Genomic DNA, 22,530 nt, shown 5'->3' with positions numbered 1-22,530 from the left:
TGTCAGACATGCTGATTGACTGTTGCAGATAATTTCCATTTCAGTACCTGGGCCAACGGGCCTTAAGGTCCACTCGCTGAAGAGGTCGTTGGACTGAGACGGCCGGGGTTTTAATCTTCCAGAGTTAGTTTTCACATCGGCTTTCTTGCTGTTGTCCACCCCGGGGGTTCTGGTGCAGTAGTCCAAGAAGCCATGCGAGGTCATCACTTCAGTGTAGCCCTTCTCACACCCACACACTCCACTCTGCACAAAAAGGAGTTCAAAAACAGTAGAGGATCATTTACTGCAATTGTTACTTCACACTTTACAAGACGTGCAGTGCAGTTATGTAAGGATACTCTTAGGGGCAGTATAACATCAAGCTGTGGCCATTAATTCTCATCCCCACCCCAAAATTCCCACCCTAAACGACCTCACAGGTGTACATCTTAACTGACACAAATAGTTAAATGAATCCGATTAGCTTCTAATGGCCTGCTTTAGGAAATTAAAAACGTCATCTATCACGATCCATGAAGCTTCCCACCAAGAAGTATGTGAGCAGAAAACAACAAAAAAAAAAGCTCTGCAGAGACCACAGCTTCCTGGTCGAAACACAGCAATCTTACCGGCGTGCAATGCGAGAAGGGTTTTGTGCACGGAGGATGGCAGTGTCGAAGGGTAGTGGGCCTTTTCTGTGGGAAACACCCCCCTGAGAAGACAACACATTCTTATTTCTGTTCCTTTACCCATTGATCAGTAAATTAATGCTCTGTCACAGCTGATTAATGGGTTCAGGTTCCTATCGGGGTCCCTGATCAATTGGTGAACATTTTAATTCCAACACAGAAAATTGCATGTCAGAATATCAAAGAGTAATGCAATGGGCTTTTGGGTTCCCTGCCAAAGCAGGTTTTCATTTTTTTCCCCCTTCTGGTTTCATATTTGCCAGAAATACTTCCTTGGAGTGATAAGATCACATTCGCCTGCTATTTACAGCATATCAAGCCTGCCTAAAGCTTTTTTATTCCCACAACAGTCGTAGTTTTTTTCTGTTTCTCCGAGGCTGGTTTACTTCCTATAAATACAAATGCGTGATTATATTTATATGGATTGAAAGCATCCCAGCTCAGTGCGGTTTATTGATTACTTGTGTTAAAAAGGGAGGAAAAGAAAGAAATCAATTGACCCTGGTGTGGGAATAGGCAGATCAAATAAAGTGTAAAATGTTCTTAGAACACTGTACTACAACTACTCTGTGTGAGTGAATCTTCAAGCACTGGTAGAAGTCAGCATGGCCAAGTCAGAAGCAAGTCGAGTCCTTAGCGACTAAAATTAATATTTCACATCAAATGTATGCTGTCTAGCCTGCCTAGAAAGAAAATATATGTAGGTTATGAAATCAAATGACCATCTTTCAGTTTATTTCAACAGATAACTTACTTGTTTGTCTTTTTCAGAACATTCATCATGCAAAGACACTATGAATGGCTGTCAAAACATACAACAGTTACCCTCTAAAGACATAAATATGCCTCTATGTCAAAGCAAACTTCATTAACGGCACAAAAAAACCTATCTGTCTCATTTTTTGCTTGCTTTGCCACTCTTAATTATTTCAGAGCTTCAAATTATTTTTTGAATGAATAAATACAAAATAGTTTTCAAATGTTGATTTAACTTGTTTGGTGGAAAGGCTGTACCTCAGTTATGATCAGTTTTCACAACGCTGAAACAGCTAAGCACGATGCAACTTAAAACATGGCTGATGAGAGGAGATAAGAAAAACTGTAGATATCAGCTTCTGCAGTAGTGCTAAGATGGTTTTCACTTTGCTTATTAATGCATATTAACAAATGTTTGGTTTTTTAACTATTAATATTGGCAGGTACAATAATTTTTCAAGTGATTCTCAAGTATTTGTGGATTTTAGCTATTTTCGGGCGGCTGTGGTCCCTAACCAATTTGAACAATGGGGATCCACTGTAATACATAGCTCAGTTTGAAAGACATCCATCAGAAAATTATTACTCAATTTAATCATGAATCAAATGAGCCACAATTCCTGGTCTATTTTCACTCCTGATAACATGAGATAAGAATTTTTCATGAGACTTTAGTCTTAGAGTTTGAGCCTGAGTTGAATCTGAAGCCTAAAATCTTTGTTTTTACAACTTAAGTGCTACTCGGATCCTCATCTCTGCCTTCATGCTTGTCTGAATTTGTGACTGACAGAAAGCACAGTCCATATGCTGGCACGGAAAGTTTTAATCTCATCTGACTTTTGTTATATATCTGGAAAAGATCTTATCCGTAGAAGCAAAGTCTACTGACAGCTTAATAGTTTTGGAATCTCTAAAGATGATACTTTTGCAATTCAGCACTGTCAGATCTTAGCAGATGTTGCATTTCCTATTATCTCCTGATCCAATAAGGTGCTCTTTTCTTCTAAATGTAACTCAAAACCACCTGCTTCAGCCACTTCTGGAAAAAAAAGTTTTCAGTTTGACAGTTTTCAGAATGAAAGGAGATTCACTTCGTGTCTGAGCTGCACATTTCATTTTAGAGCTACCGACTTATTCTTTAATGTGGCACACATCCATACGACACAAAATGAAATAAAAAAGGGTTCAACTGTGTCAGTGCAGGGGAACATAAACAGAAATAGCACACGTTCAGCCGCTGGACTCATATAGGAATTAGGCAATATCGCCGTTTTCCTAGGAGATATTGTATGTAACCCATCTATGAGCAGTCACTGGAGACTGTAAGTCTTCACCTGTGACATTAACACCATCTGAGCGTTGACACCACACTGGCCTCTTGTTGTTTGTCCATCCCCCTGTTTTCCACTGGTAACTGTGGCATTTTCCTCCTGTAGCAATGGCAGAGAGATAGATGCAATCCTCATTAGCAGTTTATATTGGGTGTCCACATCTGTTCTCAGGCTCCTATAGATGTTAACCTCCATTTTCCTCAGGCCTACACCTTTATATTATAAAGCTAAGACATATAATGATTACAAAGACAGGACAAAAAGGAAAAAAAAAATAGAAATCCCTCAACTGAGGCAGCATGCAAGACAGTGGCAACTTTGGATAAAATTAGGTAAAATTGGTTGAAAATATATGAAATGGGCCTCTTTTTGCAATCAAAGCTCTTATTTTCCCGAGGGACAGTCTACAGAAAGGTTGATTTGAAGAGAAGAGCAAAGACAGATAGAACTGATTTGTAGGACTGAAAAAATCGCAGCCACACAAAGCTGCAATTTAGGACAAACTTTCAAAAAGAACCAAAGTAACACCGCAGAAAATACAGAATTGAAGTTACACATAAGGGTTACTGCGGTGGGTACAATTTTAAAATAAATATATTTGAACTTATGTATAATGTTAAGTTTTATGTGTTCAGATTAAAAAGAAAAAAATGAAGGTTATTATGGTTATTGGGTGTATGAAGGTATTCAGGGCTTTTTCTACTGCTGCTTCACAATAGTTGATGCACATTAGAGAGGTTCCTTCTCTACTATTACAACTCCTCTTAAAGCCTTTTCTTTTTCTTTGGCCTTCAATAATTAGCTAGACATAGTTTGACCTTGCTTATTTTAATTTGTTGTATTGTATTTAAATTGTTACTGTTCCTAGGCCTTACTTATACATGATTGTTATTTTTGAATTTTTATAGTTTTCTTTGTGCAGCACTTTGTTGCTGCTGCTGCTCTTTCAAAGAGCTTTATAAATAAAATTGCTGTGGTATGGTCATGAAAGCAGCAAAAACTGACAAAATTGATCATGAAATATAAGAAAAAAGAAAGTTTTTAGTATAAAGAAAGGTAAACATTAAAAACATATGTGATAAAAAAAAACATTAAGCACAAAGTAAACAGAAATAAATTTAGAGATGAACTGACAAAATGGCTTTTGAGAACAATAGAATCAACTTTCCTACAGTAGAATATAACACAAATCATTGTGAAAAGTATGAGGTTCCTCTGGCTTCGCCCAGTGGTCCTGCTGCCATTTGCAGAAACACACCGCTCCCGGTCAGAAACAACCAATCAGAATCAGGAAGAAAGTCTTTGCACTGTCAATCACACTCTTCTACGCGATGCTCACACCCTTCCCCCGCTCAGTGTGTACCATCAAGCTCAAGTTTGCCAGTACGCTGTAGCTGTATTGTTGGTGGAAAAACTTGTTCAGAATTTCAGACCACAGTTTTTTTCAGAACTCCCTACTGCAGCTTTAACAAAAAGACAAAGTTGTTTATTTAAGCTTTCAACCTCTGCTATTTTCTGGATTTTGAAATGTTGGCAGCCTTTTGGACATTTCACAGTCAAGGTAGTGACGTACATGCTGCAGGGACCTCTGCATTAGCATGTAGCAATTCAGTTATGATGTGGTATTATGGTATGGACGAATACCCCAAATATGCTGGCAAAATAAAATGCTGCAAATTAATTGTAAATCATTCAAAAATAGGCTTAAAAAATTGCTTTTATGTACAAAGGGTGTACTCACTGTAGACTCTTCTTTTTCTTCTGCCTATTTATGTAGCATGTTCTCTTCATCAGTAAGTCATGTTTAGTAGAGTGACTGAGGTAAGTGTCATTGTGAGAGTCTGCTTAAGAAAGTAAAATCCTTGTCTATTTATTCATATTGTGTGACCTTTGACCACAGACAAAACAACAAAAATCTGCCCGCAGCAGAAAGACAAGAAAAAACAATTGTATTTTCTTGTATTAGTTCCTAAAAGGATATTTGTATTTATTAAAATTGGTCTCGGAGGATCAAAGCTTTACAAAAAGAGGAGACCAGAAATCGGACGTAAAATCCAATGCTTCCCTAAATATATTTTCTCTAAATCTTACTGGAACCTGCTTGCTACCATCGGAGCACTTTGGCTACAAGAACAGCTAAAACTAACCTTGTTATTTCTGTCCAAGTTGGTGTAGACACTCAGCCATCCTGGGCATTACAAGTACTTAAAAGAGTGCTTACATATAAAGCAAGCCGTGTTCAGAAGTGAAAAAGCCTCTGGGTTAGAGGTGGAATGCCTTCAAGAAACATGAAAATCCAGCAACTTCTATTTAAGCACTTAGAGCTGATGCTACCTGCTCACTATGAGTATTAAGTATCTGGGTTAAAACTTGGTTTAAATAGATTTATTTGGGTTCAGATAAATGTAAAGCAAACTAAAAAGAGGTAAAAAATAAAAAAAATCACAATAATATCTATGTCTAAATCATTTATTGGAGCTTTTTAATATTCCTTGCCAAAGCTTTTTTGCATCCTCTCTCTCCCATCACTCTTTTATAAGGTTCCCTTTTTTCTAGTATCCAAGTGCATTAAAGCCGCTTTATTGCTGATTAAATGACCAGGAGTGAGAATAGAAGAGTCATCAGCAGGAACAAGAAAAAGCCCACTTATCTAACATAAACCGATAATGTCCGATTCAAGCTCATACACGCAACCATCAGCTTGACCATGTGTAACACTGCATGGCCTTTGTGACGAGGAATTTCACTCTGGGGCCGGATACGGCCAAGGATTTTATAACTATTTGAATCCCACGCTCTGTTGGCAGTAAAACACAAACTCAAGTGTTCTGCAATAAAACAGAACAGACAATTATGACTTACAGGCAAAATAAGAAAAAAGAACAATAATGCTTGTTTCGGAAAAATAATGAGAAGTGAGATTTAAATATAACAACATCTGTTTAATTAATCACTTAGGGACATTAAAGACATTGGACTCTTGATCAAAAGTCTCTCTTCTTTATCTTTCTAAATTCAACACATGTGGGACATACCACCAACTATTTTCCAGACACGTAACAAAACCTTCTTGAGTCTCTCTCTCTGTGTTGTGGCTGACCCAAAATAAGTAGAAACGGTACCGCTCTCCTTCAAGACATTTGTCTCAACTATTTGCTCTATACCAGAGTTATGTAAAGCTTCACTGCATGCCAAAGAAGCAATTTAGCTATTTGATTCAAGACCAGGGACTCATTTCAATTGGCAGCCCTCAAGGACTGAGACCCCTGCTCTTTTAGCATTAAACGCATCAATCAGATTGATGTCTGATAGGGGATAACACTACAATACAACTCCTAAAATTACATTTTACAATACATCTGACAATCTGAAAACCTTCTTTATCATATAATCTTTTAGTTTATTTTTCTATCAGATAGTTTAGAAAACCCTAGAAGACATCTTCAATCCATATTGAGTCCTAAGTGTTCTCTCAAGTAGCAAACACAACTCCACACTGCCCTGATGCAACCCAATAAACATGTCAGGATAGTTTCAAAGGTCAAAGGTTGAAATATTTTATCTTTATCGGAGCCCTCGTGTGTGTAGCTGGAGTTTAATGGACATTTATTGGACAGCAAAATAAATGCTGTCGAATTCATTTAAATTGTCTAAACATCAAGCAAAAAATGCTAAAGTTCATTGAAAAATATAGTAAGTTTTCCAGAAAAGATATTTGCTCATAAATACACATACAGAGTTTTTTGTTTTAACAATTTTTCTGCCATTTTTAAAGGTTATTAGGGTAGTAGTGACCTGTAGTCATTAGTAACTGGTTGGGAAGAAGGGCAAGGCATGCAGTAAACAACCCAAGAACCGGTAATCGAACTCCAAACAGCCGTATGGAGGACTTTAAGCCACTTTAAGCAACAATTATTACAACAGAAACAAATGTACAAATACAAAAAAACCTTGACTATCAGGATCAATGAATATATTTGTTTCCATTTTATAAAGTTGAATTAAATATACAATAGCATTTAAAGGCGTTCATATAAAAAAAACTTTTAATATGCTTTAGTAAGGAAATGTAATTATATTATGAATATGATTATCAGTTTTTTGGTGAAAATAAGTATAAGTCAATCTTCCTTTATACCTTTACAAGGCTGGGTCTCAAAGACCTGATTGGGGCAGCTGCCTTGGTTCTCCATGGCTTGAATGATCACAGCTCTGGATCGCGCCTGGCGACCGGTGGACTCAAAACTGCGGCCCTCCAGGCAGATCAGCTGGCAGGAGCTCCAGGTGGACCACTGTGTCAAATGGCAATCACCTGAACAAATAATAATAATAATAAAAAAACATCAAGTCACAGATTAATCCTGATCCACAAATAATCTTCGTCTGTCCTATTGCCAACTATATGAAGCAATGCAAAACTGAACAGGAATCAAAAACAACAGATCTGTGAGAACGTACAGTATGTTCTAAATGCAAAAACAGATTAATGGATATGGCCTTCACAGTCAGACTTTAAAGTAAGATGTAAAACCGATGAAGATAACTGAAACAGGTCTCCCAGGGGAGGAAATTATTTGTCTGACAAAGGCTGGTTGATGTTTTTTGTGTGTGAGCCAATAAATGATACAGAAGACTTTCTTTCTTGAATGTCAAACACAAATATCCTTTGTGACGCTTGGTAGGGTTTTCCTGCAACGATAATATCATCCAAAGCCACCGTCTCTCAGCATGAGAAAGCCTCTGATTCTCTGCCTTGAACATCCATTAGTGACTATCTGTGAACTCAGGCATCTCATTATCTTTCATCTACATACACAGACACTCACTCCATCAGCTCTTGTCTTACACAGCTTCATCTGAGGGAACATGCTGCGGCTGGAGCCGCATTAAACAGCTTTAAGCCGCGTTTGCACATTACATCTCGCATGTATGTCCACTGCACTTCTGCTGGACCTTACATTTCACCTGCTGGCACCTTCACACCAACAAACACGCCCATGCACGATGAAGACACACACACACACACACACACGCCCACACATGTCTGCCCTTGGCATCAAACACTTCTGATCTTCAGCCAAGACTCGCCGCATCGGCGGATTGAGTGATGAATCAAGCAGAGGATCACAGAGGAGAGAGATGAGCACAGGCAACCACTTACTCTTCATAGCAAAGCCTTACAAAAGGCTTCACAAGGCAACATGACTGAGATCGCAGGTCTGAGAATCCTTTTCATCAATGATAATCACTGTGTCTTGTAAAAATGACAAGTATTAAAATGAACTAAAATCTTTTGCTACCTGTGCAGCAGCCATGCAAAGATGCACAGTAAAGCTTCATTGTAGAGGGATAAACGTTGACAGTAAAGCAGACTAGCTGCCAGCTGGCCAGCTGCTGCCTCTCTGAAAATAATTAAATGCTCATTTTTTTGGCTTAAGGAATAAATAAAAAACCTCCACTGTCACTAAATGACATCAGCGAATTGGTGAGATGCCATCTCCTTGTTTCTATGGTGATTATTCTAATGAAAAGGTTGATTATTTACCATGCACAGATTCAATTAAAGATTATGGTTGATCATTTTGTTTACTCAACAAAATGATCGAGTTATAGCAAAATGTTTGATTAATTTACAGTTCAGTTAAGAAGTTAACAGCTTATCACAGTAAAAGGATAGATGTATTCCATCTGGATATTTGACCACTCGTGGCAGATGTGGTAGAAATCATTGAAAGTGGTATTTTCCTGACTTTTTAAGAACAGTTTACAAAGTTTTAATAGGGATGAGCTCAGACCTAAACTCAATATGTCAGATTATTTTCTGCTTTACCTCTTTCAGAATTAGTGTCAAGTGTATTTTGGGTAATTTTCCTCCTGGAACACCAGGCTACATCCGAGTTTCAGCTGTGTTGATTTGAGGTTAAGCTGAAGAACTCTGAGTTTGTCCTTCCTTGTCAGTGTTCTATAGACTTTGAGCAGAACATTAGCACAATGTTCTGCTAATGTTCATTGCCAGTTCCTGGCTTTGAAACCAGCCCTTAGCATGATGCTACCACCAACTTACTTTTACAAGTCTTTCAGTGTCTTTGTTGTTGGAAGCCTGACCTTTTGACTAATTTAAAACATTCTTTTGTCATTGTTGTTTAATGAAGAATTATATTTTTAATAATATTTTTGATCTGTCTAAAACCAGTGATACACCTGATATTGGGGAACCGACTATTCTTTGGTTTGTAATCAAAGCCTGGATGTGAAATAGCTCAACACAGATGCTGATTAGTGGGAAATGGGCAGAAAAACAAAATAAGTCTGCATACACCACCTTCATGTGAGAAAGTGAAGCTGAAAGATGAACCATCTTTTCAGATAATTGGACACTGCATGCCAACAGCTATACTGAGCCACCCAAAGTAGAGTTAGAGACATGGAAGCACAAGTGGGCGATATGGCAAAAATATCATATGATGATTGTTTTGTAGTCAGATCACTATTTTATCACCAGTAAAAAAAAAAAACAAGTAAAAAAGAGTACAGAACCATTGTCCTTAAAGAAAAACATGCTGCATCTTGAAAAAGTAAAAAAACATTTCATTGTGCTGATTTTGTTCGAAACTATTCTCCCTTGAAAAAGTTTCTAAAACATAAATACAGTAAAAATAATCAAACAACAAAATAAGGCCAAACAACTTTTTTTAAATGAAATAATAAGTGCTACAGAGCTTTAATGATAAAATCATCAAACAATTTAAAAAATCCTTCAGAGAGTATTTCAATTTGCATTTTACCTTAAAGATTTTTATCTGTAATTACATCAATTTCTTTTACACTGAAAAAAAGTTTAGAATCAGATAAATTTTTTAAACTAAGCATTTAATAAAGTTTCTTAATTTTTTCTAAACGCTATATCAGCATGTGTCGTTCTGACTTTATGAAGAAACCTCAATGTCTTGGAAAGGCCCAACCAGAGTCCTGACTTTAAACACATTCAGAATCAGTGAACAAAGCTAAAGATTAGGGTGATGGCAAGTAGCCATTCCAACCTTATAGATTTGTAGCTCCTCACTGATGAAATAATCACCATAATAGTAGCGAATGCAAAAAACCTACTCAGCAATAATAGGAAAGGTTTGATTGCTGTAATGACAAGAATAATTTTTCCACTGATGAATGAGGGTTTAAATTGTTTTTGCCATGGCATTTTTCAATAAAATATATATCATTTTGAAAATTGACAACCCTTTTACACAGTTTTATTAACTTTTGAGAAACGCTGATCTCATTTCCTGTGAGAAATAAAGATGTTGGTTGAATGAATTCAATTTAAAATCAAAATCTGCCAGGGGTATGAATAATTTTAGCTTTAATAAAGAATAAATTCAGTCCAATCTACTTCTGTTCCAGACTAGATTGCTTCTGATGTAGCTTTTATTTTTGCAAATGGAAATTTATTACATTCACACACTCTCCCCATGCAGCACTCCCATTGGCATTAATTGTGTGTTTGTGATAAGTGGAGTGATTGCCAAGGACTAGGTGATTGCTTGAGGCGGAATGATTTGTTAATTATTTCAATTAACACAGAATATTTTTTCATGCTTTATTTGCTCGTGGCTTATTACACTAATCATTGAAGAAACAACTAATCTCAAATTATTGATCACAATGTCTGTTATCTGTTTAATTGTTAAGACTGTAACCAACTTCTAGAGCTGTGTTTTTAAGTCAAAATTCTCCCATTCATTTCTATGAGAGAGAAATGGCTTCTAGTGTTTATCAGGGAGAACAAAACGGATTATGTTTAGTGAAACGGGCCATTCGTAAAATTATGACTTTTATGGATTTTGCAATTACCTGGAGTCTGAAAATGTCAACTAGTCAAAGGAGAGGGCCATATTTTAGAAAACATGTACAAATGCTTTATAAAAAAATATTGAGTTTTCAGTTATTGGAATAACTGATCCACTAATAAATTATTTCTCCAGTCATGCAGTTACGTACCATCTGAGTTAACTCCCTAAGCTGTTTGGTTGTTCTTCTAAACAAAATGCCAATACATTAAAAGAGCAAACATGGGAATCCAATAAAAGTAAAGCGGCTTTGCCTGGGCAGGGGACGAAGCATGGCTGCTCCATTTCCTGCAGGAGTTGCTGCCTCAGCACATCTCCACACAGCTCTCTGTCTACAGGCTGAGGGGGAGGAGACTCTTGCCAGTTCCCCCAGTGGACAACACACGACAGGTTTCTTCTCCGGACTCCCTCTCCGCATTTTGCACCCTGTACAAATACAAATACAAAACACACACATTAAATATATATGTATATATCCATCCATCCATCCATCCATCCATCCATTTTCTGTTCACCCTTGTCCCTAATGTGGTCGGGAGGGTTGCTGGTGCCTATCTCCAGCTACGTTCCAGGCGGGAGGCGGGGTACGCCCTGGACAGGTCGCCAGTCTGTCGCAGGGCAACACAAAGACATACAGGACAAACAACCATTCACACACACGCACACACACACACACACATATGTATATATATATATATATATATATATATATATATATATATATATATATATATATATATATATATATATATAAGGTATATATACAGTACAGACCAAAAATTTGGACACACCTTTTAATTCAATGAGTTTCCTTTATTTTCATGACTATTGACATTGTAGATTCACACTGAAGGCATCAAAACTATGAATAACACGTGGAAATATGCACTAAACAAAAAAGTGTAAAACAACTGAAAATACCCCTTATATTCTAGTTTCTTCAAAAGTAGCAACCTTTTGCTGTGATTACTACTTTGCACACACTCTGCATTTTCTTGATGAGCTACAAGAGGTAGTCACCTGAAATGGTTTTCACTTCATAGGTGTGCCCTGTCAGGTTAATAAGTGGGATTTCTTGCCTTATAAATAGTCATGAAAATAAAGAAAACCCATTTTAATTAGAAGGTGTGTCCAAACTTTTGGTCTGTACTGTATATGTATATATATATATATATATATAAAATATATAAGATTACTAGAATGAAGCCTTGAGGAACTCCATGTGAGATCTTTGTTTGCTTCTGTTTCTAATTGCTAAAAAACACAAAAGTCCCAAGCTACTAAATAGGTAAAGATAGCAATTAAACATATTATAAGTCAATTCCATATTTTTCCATTTAATCAGTCAGTGTTTATGATCGACTATTAAACAGTGAGATAATCATTAACTACAAGGCGGAAAAAAACTATGATATAAAAAGACGGATTTCTACAGTTTTCAAAATACATTTCAATGATATTAAAATTTCTACTAAATTTCTATATTTTTTTTCTTTATGCACATTACTGCTCAAACCATTAGGCTACTTTTAGCAAACATTGCACTGCATTTCTAACACATTTGCCGATCCACGTTTTCCATCTGGCATCAGTCAGTTTTTTTTCTCTGTTTATTGTTGGTGCATTATTGGCTTGCAGTTTGTTTTTCCCATTTGTAAGCCATTATAATGCGAGAAACCATTAGAACACATGTTCACATATTCAAACTAATTAGGAAAAACCTTTGAAAAATAGTGCTCCACATTATTCTTAATGAGACCAAACAATTCAGTGTAATTACATTCCCTCCTCCACCAAACAATAATCAAACAGATGTATTTTTTTCTAATTAAAACAGATCTCCAAATGTTTAATGAATGCGTGCAAAAGTCTAGTAAAAAAAAAAAAACAACAGAGCAAAACTGATGCAATTTCCTTAAGATATAAATGTAAAGATCCGATACCATTTGGCATTTTATTTGCTCATATTTTTTGTTAAAAAGACTTGCAGTCTCTAAAACTATAAAGCAGACTGTAAGCTAATTTACAGCTTTTAATAACTAACGCGTATTTGTAGTTACCAAATTAGAAAACTTTATAAATACATCAAATCTACAAATATTCCAACTACAATCTCCTGCTTAGACTTCTTGTAAGCAGCTTTGTAGCATTGAACCAAATTAATTTGTGCCCACAAAGCAAGCAAAGCCTCAAAGGAGATAGCCAAGCAGTTTCAAGTTGCTGTATTCCCAGTTTGGTTTCTAATGTATTCAAGTAACAGCAAGAGCTGCAGAGGTCAAGCTAAGGTCTGCAAGTCCAAGAAAACTTTCAAAGAGAACTACCAAGAGATTGCTGGAAAGAAAATTCAAAACCCGCTGCTTGACTGACGATGATTTTGCAGACTATAAAGGGAGGACTGACTTCAGGGGCATTGAGATAAGTTATAGAATAAGTTATAAAAATCCGATTTAAAAAAAAAAGCTTTTAAAAAATACATTTTACACATGTAGATAAAAGATGGTGGAAAAAGATATATAAAAAATGTTTTTTTTAATTAAACACGTTAACAAAATGGTAAACGTCTTTATATAACGGGGATATTTAGGCTTTAAGAAAAGAAAAGTGTCATTAGCAAAGCAAAAATGTATACTATGCAGAAATGTGTGGGACTTTTCTAGTTCTGAAGTAAATGTTATTTTTTATTTGTATGTTTTTGGTGTCAGAAATGTAGATATAATCATTTTCTGTTGATTCAAAATGGCTGAAAATAATTGGCACCTTTTCTAAAAATGTGACAGCAATTTTTGAATCTAGTATTAATAGGACAACATACAACTTCTTCTCTTCTTGATATAGTTTTATTAAAAATGATCAAATTGTATACAAATTTCAATATAAAGGCTAAGTAAATTTTGAAGGCAGTCGAATTGTTTTGGTGTAATTAGGTTTCTTAAGTCCCATCATAGATGGATAACTGAAAATCTGTTAAGTCTCCAAACATCAGAACTAAAAGCGAGAAAAGGAAGGCTTTGAAGTTCCTTAAAGTTTGTAATTGTTTCAAAGAGTGATAACAAGATATGACACTTGCAAAAGAGAGCGTTACATAGTCACAGCCTCATTAAGTTTCACAGCTTTTGATTTTAAACTTGTTAAATTTGCTAAACTTAAAGCTGGATATTTTTAACCCACTTAGCCATACAGAGTCACAATGTTACGCCACTTTGCACGATTAACTTAAGAGAAATGAACATTTTTTAATATCAAAGTAGGTCATACCTCTGCAGCGCACGGAGACCAGTCATTCAGCAGCCACATATAGCACGGCCTTATGGAGCACGGCTTAGTTTGGGAGAGCTGGCTGGGGCAGGGACGACCCTCCTCATGAGCCTCATGAAGGATCCTCCGTGTGCGGACAGAGTGACCTACATAACATCAAGACCAACGCAAGATTTTGAAGAACAGTTACACGGATTCAGAGAACATCTGCAAGCTGCAGCCTACTTTCAAAATTAAATACTTTCTATGGTTACATCTGTGAAACTCCACAGCGGTGATATTTTGAAGTACTACTGTTAGGATGAATAAATGCATCTGCTGGAAATATATACAATGTAGGACTTAGACTTAACTACATCCAAAAAAATTTAAGATTTAAAGACGTGCAAAAACATGAATCTTAATTAAGTATGAGTTAATCAAATTGTTTAGAAGTAAAAGCTGGCTCCATCTTCTCATTTTTACAAGAAATGTTTTTTTTATTAAAAGGAAGAATTAGCACAACTGTCAAACACATGAGTCATTTTGCCACTTTATCCTCAGAACTAGCAGTTTTCTACCAAAGTGCCTCGTTCAAGAGAGCCATTAATAATATGTGAAGGGAACTGTTGGCAACCAGCCATGGAGTAGTGTGTTGTAGAGAAACACATACAGAAAAAAAACTTTTATTTTATCCTAAGAAGTACATTTATCATAGAAGTACCGTAACTTATTTCTTCCAGTAATGGTCGTTCAGATACTAGATATGAATGTTTGTTTAATTTCAAAGGTAGAAAAGGTAGACGCAGTCATATCAGCCGTACAATATAGTCAAACTGATGCACAGCTTTGGACTGTAAGGTGGCATATTGACTGAAATATTAAAGTTCTTAGTTGAAACTTGAAATCTTCTAGGACTGGAGAGGATTTGGCTCTATTCAGCTTTGCATGATGCTGCTATCACTTTGTTTCATCAAAAATGTTGTTATTTTCAAGGTCCATTGCTTCTACTTTACAAGGGCAGCTGTGACTTTTTATCTGTATAATTTCTGTACCTTCATTCCTTAGGCTACAGAATCCTAGGAGGCTGAGAATTTCTTCAATTGGCAATTCAACAGAAAGTACATTTGTGTGTTTTTAGGGGTTTGTTGTTCTGTAAGCCCCAGACACACACAGTAAAGAGCAGTTCAGCTCCATCAAAAAAGAACAGGGAGAAAATAAAAGAATCAAACCAAAAACACTGATGTTTCCCCGGTGTGCCAACAAAACAAAACATGATCTTTGCATCACCTGACACAGATATGACACAAATCCCTCATCAAGGCTGAAAGTCGTATTTGTCTATTTGTAAGAAGGAGCTGGGTGAGTGGCAAAAAGAGTCGCAGCAGAAGTGACAGAGCTTTGGGAGGCACAGTGAGAGAGAAAGCCTCCAGTTTAAATCCCCAGCCGAGAACAGCTGCAAGTGTGAGCTTTAGGAGTGAGGGGTTAAGTTTGAGCTGACAGACAGCCATGGACAAATTAAAATTAATGAACTTGAGGAGGCAGTGCTGAGCCCCTCTAATTAGCTGGATAACAAGCTTTCTCTTTGGGAGGCTGACTTTGGGAAGCCAAGGAAACAATATATGGATCCGGGTTAAATCATTACTTTTGTATATTGCATGAGGTCAAGACGCCACTCTCAAAGTGATTGCCGGCAAGCCAGCTTGGTGATTACGGACTTCATCTTTAAGCATGCTACATAATTTATGGCAACTGAACAGGTGAACTGCATGGGATTTAGTTGTAATTAACCTCATTAAATATAAACAGAATTCAGAAGTTCCTATGTTAATAAGGGAATTCTGATTTGTATGCTATAATGACAAACAGACTAATTCCTAGAAGAAAATACAGTGGACAGTTTTACTATGTAATAAGGCTGTGGATTGCATCAGCTTGTAAATATTTTAATGCATTTAAATGTATTCATGCACAATTCAGCATCTTGGTGACTGCCTGAGTAGATGAAATAATTAAGTGCTAAATATGTGGTTCACCGTGCGTCTGCTCAACAGGTTGCGCTGATTGCTGTTTTTTTTTATTTAACTAGGTTGAAGTTTGTTTTCTCATAATACTTACCTTGGGTACCGCAGGTGTGCGAGCAATCCGCCCACGGCGACCAGTCGGAGAGGATGCAGCTGACAGGACAGTCAACAACGCAGCTCTCCAACATCTGCAAGTTGTTGATCAGACCAAACTGTAGGAAACAGGAGCCGAGCTGAGTGGAGGGCCTGCTAGTTATTTCCAGCAACAACAAGAAAAGTAAAAACAAACAGCCAGATTTTCACATTTCTAATGAAGCTGCGGCTCACTGTAGGATGGCGGAGATGCAGCAGTTTAATGGATGCAACTAATGATAAAGTCTTCAGTTATTAAACTTTAACTGTGCATTCTCATAAATGCATGTCAAGCCTTTAATATAAGTATGAATATATTGAAAATTGAAAAAAAAATCTTGCTTTCATCTGATCTGAACCATAAGAATAATCTGGCATAGATTTATAAATTAAGATTTTTTTTTTTCAATGATTACTGAGAACGATATAAAGGTAGTTGAAATAACTTTCAACTTGCTAAAAAATTATTTTGGATTCTCATTTTAACTCTTTATTCCTAAAAATAAAGTTCTTAGTTGAATGAAAAACGCTTTAAATCCAAATAATTCAGGCATATGAATGATTTGGGCTTAACTGTTCCCTCTGTTTATTGGTCCTTGTCCAAACTAGTGGCCACTTACTAAAAAAAACTGGCCTCTGTTCATACTGTTGTGTCAGAAAGTCATAGATTTCTAATGAGGAGATCCCACATTCTTTAACATAAAAATAATTAATATGTAAATTATTTTATTTTATTTCTTTTTATTAAAAAAATAAAAGAAAATAAAATTGGGTGAAACAAAGGGTATGAAAAGTTAAAAATAAAGTTCTTTCTTTCAATCTTTTCTTATTTTATACATATATTTTATTAGAACTTCCAACAAATTTGCTGTATCTGTTAATAGTTGCAAATCCAGAGCGGGAGTCTCTGCTTTTTGCTTCATCGCAGTAAGAAAACCATTTGTCTTTCCACAATTGAGATAACAATACCATTAAGCTCCGTTGACCTACTGGCAAACTGCTTCCTGAAACATTGGTTCCAGGATTAGAAGCAACATTTACACCTAAGCATGAAATGACAAGCCTTTCAATAATGTGTAATCTAAGGCAGCGGAGCAGGAGCAGCAGATATGCATTAGCCGCCAATAATTCCTCATTGGAAAGGAGAACCATCACACTTATTCTAATACTAAAATATTCTGTTAAATAATTTAATGTAACAAATTAAAAGATCATTGCAATTTGATTTGCTTTGCAGTTGTTTGGCTTTAACCAGAAATAATTAATAAATTAGAAAAATAAAGGATTAAAACAAAACCTTTACCTAAGCCCGTATGTCTGTATTAAGGAGAATAAGCAAAGATTTAACATCCACAAAGTATGGGCTCAGACAGCTTTTACCTGCAGGCGTGTTATTTAAGGCTCTTTATTCTTTATAGGACCATTACCTGTTGGCACTTCTGCAACTCCACTGTTTTCCCATCACTCTGCACACAGTCCAGGAGACGTGACCGTGACCCCGGACCACAGATGGCATTTTCACTCAGCTGGCAGGTACTCCAGTCTACACACAAGGCATCATTACATCTGCATTAGCACTTTTGTTTTTTGTTTTTTTTTTTAAATTTGGCAATGAAAGCTTACACAAAAAAAGACACACAAAAATGACTAACTGAAGCGGGTACAAACATTTTTTTTTATTTTTTATGGACAGATCAGAGAACTTTTTAGAAGGAAATTACAGAGACAGACCCAAACACAGTTGTTAAGAAAAATAAATATTAGGAAATGGAGACATGGAATGTGCGATAGAAATACTTAAAAAAAAGCGTTTGTGATGGATATCTACCATCAAGCTACGCATTTATTAAAGACAAAACATCTTCAATGGTTGGTGCTAAGTTTGTGTGCTAGCATACATTAAAAGAAAAATAAAAGGCTACTCTGAAATACGCAGTTTTGTCACACAGCCCTCTGCCAGAGATGTCACAGGTTTTGAAGGAACATGCAATTGGCATGCTGAGCACAGGACTGTCCACCAGAGCTGCTGCACGTGAACCGACTGTCCATTTCTCTACCATAAGTTGTCTTCAAAGGTGAGTTTTGGCAGTAGGAGTTTTATTTACTTCAGTGTATGTAAACTTTTGAATTTGAATAACTGCTTTCAGTATTGTGGCATTGAAACAGTTACGGCAATTTTAACTCACCTCAAACATGAAGTGTTTGGTTTGTGCCAGTGCAGACATCGAGAAAAAAGCTTATTTGTCTATAGTGTGTAAATATTTGGGTTTAGCTGTATGTGTGGTATATGTATGCATATCAGGTAAGCTGATGCTGGAGCATCATTTATCTAAGCCAAAGGTTATTTCTATGCCATCAACATGCAAGAGAGATAGAATTTATTTATAAAAAGTGGAATTCGCAACTGTGCTTGCAACTAACAAAACACTATTTGCTCCTCATTGACACAATTTATAGTCTTAGTCAGCCACTGTGGCTCAAACGGCGATATAACGAAGATGGACTACAAGGCAGCTGCTCATTTGGAATTTAAGAGAGTATCCACAGACATGGCTGTTAAAGCAGGTAGCACTTAACCCTTTTAGGAGCCACTAGAGGCTGCAAACCTGAATGATTTATTCTGGGACACACTGTCTGATCTATGGAGAAAATAAAGACACAGGAAGCAAGCGTCTTTCTAATACAGTCTCCAGACACATGAGACACAAAATTATATTTGAGAGCATAAGTAAATGAATATGAGATGAAAACAGATTGCACAAAGATGTATATAAAAAGTGTTTCAATAGTTTCACAACGTGAACAGGCATGTGTAGCTCACCCTACCCGAGACTCTGTACTGGTACGTGAAACAGGTACTGTTGAGAAGACAAGGTTCTGATTGGACCAGTTCTGGACAGGCCGCGTTCTCCACGGCGGGGAGGCGGAGGATTTGTCTGCTTCTGTTCCTCACACTGCCAGCGTCGCACTGCTGCACAACGACGACAGCACCCAAAAAAAGTAGCTTAGTTTAAGAGACAACAGTTGAAGGATGAAGCCAGCTGAAATTAAACCTGCTCTGTGCCTGCAGATTTATCACAAGCTGGCTCGAATCTTGCAAAAATGCCTTAGAGAATCACTTCAGAAATCTGAGTGCAAGTGCTTTTTAAGTTTCTTAATATTCTCTTACCCTCCATTTCAGGAAATTCACTGCTGCTACGCTGGGATTAGTAGGTAATTTTGAAAACAGTGTGAAGGAACAAATGAGAAATTCATCCTATCAAGATAACTGCACTTTACTGCCATAACTTTAATTTATTTCTATGGTAATTTGTCACAGACTTTAGGAGCAAATCCCCCTGATCCATCATTTCCTTACAGAGTCTGAATATATTTTCCTGCTGCCATTCTTTTGAAGAAGAAGTAATTTTTGAAGGACACAATATAATGAATGTTAATTTATTTGTTGTTGTGAGAATAATTTCAATACCCTCTTAAAAACTTGACAAGACTTCTTACTGTAATGATGTTCACATTTCACTCTTACATTTCAGATGAAACCTATGAGAGCAAATCTGAAAAGAAAAACGAACCATGTTGCTATGAAGACAAGTTGAAATGAAACGATCTGAATAACAAAGAGGCACTTGTAATGCTTAACATTCTAGAAAAGTGTAGCCAGTCCAAAGAACAAGCTACTTTCCTATGAAAAGGTAAATCTTTATCACATGAATCAAGTCATCATATTATAAAGTAAACGGTTTTAGTTATCAATGCTGAGCTGCGGTTCGTATAGCTTGCTGAAGGTCTCTCAAAGTTTGTAAAGTAAAAACTTATAGCTTTATATGCAAAAAAGTGATTCAAAGGTTCTAAGCAGTTAATATATTTTCTATACTGTAAAGCTCTTTTGTTTGTTTGTATTTTATTTAGCATAAATGCTGATTTAGTCCTAAGGCTAAAAGCTAGTTCAGGACAAGTGAAGACCAAACCAGACTTCTACCATCTAAGACAACTCAAGACAAGTTGAGTTTAAGAGAGGGATATTTAAAACCTTTACAATTGTCAGTATATAACACATAAGCTAATATTTTTGTACATCTGAAACTGAGGCTGGGGACAGTGTGGTAACATCAAACAGTTACTCTGAAAGTACACAGTAATGTTTTCTCCGCAGTAAGATCATCACTTCTTCCAAACTCTATTCAATCATTGGCTTCTGTGCAAATTCCACATCCTCATTTCAAAATCCCTTACGATCCTTTGAAAGAATTAGATGAAAAGTAAGCAAATGCGTCCCCCTAAAATATTTATGTTTTTTGCATTCTACTCTGCCTCCTCTTTACTTTGCATTTATGAGCAGCACATTTATGTATAGAGAGATGTTGATGATGCACGTGATTAGACCACACCCAGGATACTTCCTGAGCATCACTCTCAAAGACTGCACCAAGTTGCAGCTGTGTGCTACAAAAGCACATATCGCAAACACAATGCTACCACCGTGGCTATAAAAGATGAGGTAGACATTTTTTGAAACCTTGTCACAATTCTCCCTCAGTATACAGAAAGTTTCTGAGCTGCCAGTGTAAACTTCAGCAGCAATACATAAAAAAAACAAAACTCCTTCTCATACCTAACGGGGCCATCAGATCATCATTAATAATTTAACTATCAGCTTTCACAATCACATTATCACCAGCATAAAGATGAACAGATGAAAGGTTTTCTGCGCAGAAACTCAACCAGCCTTCTTTCTTCCTGTCACCCAGAAGGCCTGGCCATGACAAGAACAAATGCTCTATTCTTGTGTAAAAAAATAAAGTGAGTGAAGGACAACCCAATTGGTTGTAGTGAGATTGTTGCAGCCGCATGGTGTGCAGAGAAGCCACATTTATTCCTAAGAAAGCCGTACCAACACGATGGGGGCATGAAGTGCTCACAGCAGAAGTTCTGCAGATGTTTGCAGGCTCCAGGTCACACTGATGCCTCTATGTTCCTCTGGCCCCACCCAGAGCCCTGATACAGTGGTAGCATGAAAACACACCATCGCAACATCGTTAACGACGATTACTGCTAGTTCGAAATCCTCCACAACTCGTCATCCTCCATTAAAAGCAATGGGGAGCTTATTATGACCTTGTTATGCCCTAAAACACCTTACAAAGACCAGCTGGCTGACTTTCTACAGCACAGAGTAAATCCGATGTGTAGGGGTCTTAAAGCAGCGAGGGATCAGCTTAACACTTATGCACATTGCTGTACATGAAGGAAAACCTAAAAAGTATTATAAGACACTCAAAATGTATTGTAACAGTGACTTAAAGGAGAAATTGAATCAGTTTCTTGAGATCAGAAAATTCTATTAGACGACCACACTGTAAACATTTCTTACTGAAGAACTGAATGTGTAATTGTTAATATTTTTAAATATAGTGTACATAATTTGGAAAGTGCGGAGATTTTCTTTTCTTTCAACTCTTATTCCAAACTGATAAAATCTCTTAACTGAATCTAGCTTGTTCGGATTGAATTGAACCTGCTATTTTTACTGTATCACTTTTGTTGTCAGATACAAATTAAATACAAAGGCACATTTTTAGTGACATCTTATATTAGCATAATATATACCCATAATTATAAAAAAAAAAAATTAATTCTCAAAATTATTACAAGAAATCAGTTCTGAAGATTAATGGCATTTTATGCAAATACAAAGTCACTGATACTAATCTGAGGTAAATCTCACCATCTGAGAACTTTGCAGTCAGATGAATGTGAGGGTGATAATTACCTAGAGAGCAATTATCACAGCAGAGCACAGCCCTACCTTCAGGAAGAAATAGCATGGTAGGATAAATTAAAGTCACATTAGCAGAACATGGAAGTCCGTTGCCCGAGGAAGAGGATATGCGGATCGTACCTGGGCTTCTGATTAAAGGGGAAAGTGATTAAAGAGTTTGCAGCAAACTGTATCTGTCCCTTTGCACCTGACTCACGACTAGATGCACCTCAGTCAATGTCACCGGTTAATGAGAACTCTTCTGTGTGGGTCTCATAAATCGGACAGAGTCATTGTTCTGTTTATGTGTTCACACTGTCACACAGCCTCAATGTCACGCATTTATTTTCTCTATACATGGTGTTTCCTGTCATGTTTAGTAAGAAAGTGTCACAAATTCGTCCTCAGCCATTAAACAATTGAAACATTGTAATAAATAAGACCTTATAAAGCTACTCATGTGCCAAAATCAATACTACAAATAAAAAAATAGTATTTTTCCATCATAATTTTTGTATATGTACATATTCCCACTTTAAGCAGAAACTAGATCAAATTTGCTGAAAAAAACAGATAAGTAAATACATGTTCTTCCATTTCCATGTTTTGATAACTGTAATTAATCCAACATTATTTTCCATCTGGAGCAAACTGCTTTGTGGTAATTATATTTCAGGACAGATTATAGCATAATTTCTCATGTCTTATAGTGCTGCTGAAGGTTTCAGAATGAATGTCTGAATGAGATTACATGTCTGTCAGACCAAAACGTAAACGAAA

At 36.5% G+C, this 22,530-nt stretch overlaps 1 protein-coding gene across 2 annotated transcripts in view; it reads right to left on the bottom strand.

The window, feature by feature from the left end:
- The window catches only part of thsd7ba (thrombospondin, type I, domain containing 7Ba), a 204,534-nt gene that overhangs the window by 4,886 nt on the left and 177,118 nt on the right, over positions 1–22,530 (bottom strand). For both annotated transcript variants that reach the window (XM_032567890.1, XM_032567891.1), the window contains 9 exons: positions 18,819–18,963; positions 17,420–17,535; positions 15,955–16,072; positions 13,858–14,003; positions 10,857–11,028; positions 6,894–7,067; positions 2,759–2,854; positions 609–691; positions 48–243 (listed from right to left, as the gene is read on the bottom strand). In XM_032567890.1, the coding sequence (XP_032423781.1) occupies positions 48–243; positions 609–691; positions 2,759–2,854; positions 6,894–7,067; positions 10,857–11,028; positions 13,858–14,003; positions 15,955–16,072; positions 17,420–17,535; positions 18,819–18,963 (1,246 nt within the window). The remainder of the gene's footprint in view (positions 1–47; positions 244–608; positions 692–2,758; positions 2,855–6,893; positions 7,068–10,856; positions 11,029–13,857; positions 14,004–15,954; positions 16,073–17,419; positions 17,536–18,818; positions 18,964–22,530) is intronic.

This window comes from Xiphophorus hellerii, chromosome 7, assembly GCF_003331165.1.
Source record: "Xiphophorus hellerii strain 12219 chromosome 7, Xiphophorus_hellerii-4.1, whole genome shotgun sequence".
In the NCBI taxonomy this organism is placed as follows: domain Eukaryota; kingdom Metazoa; phylum Chordata; class Actinopteri; order Cyprinodontiformes; family Poeciliidae; genus Xiphophorus; species Xiphophorus hellerii.
This window is presented reverse-complemented; position numbering and strand designations above follow the sequence as displayed.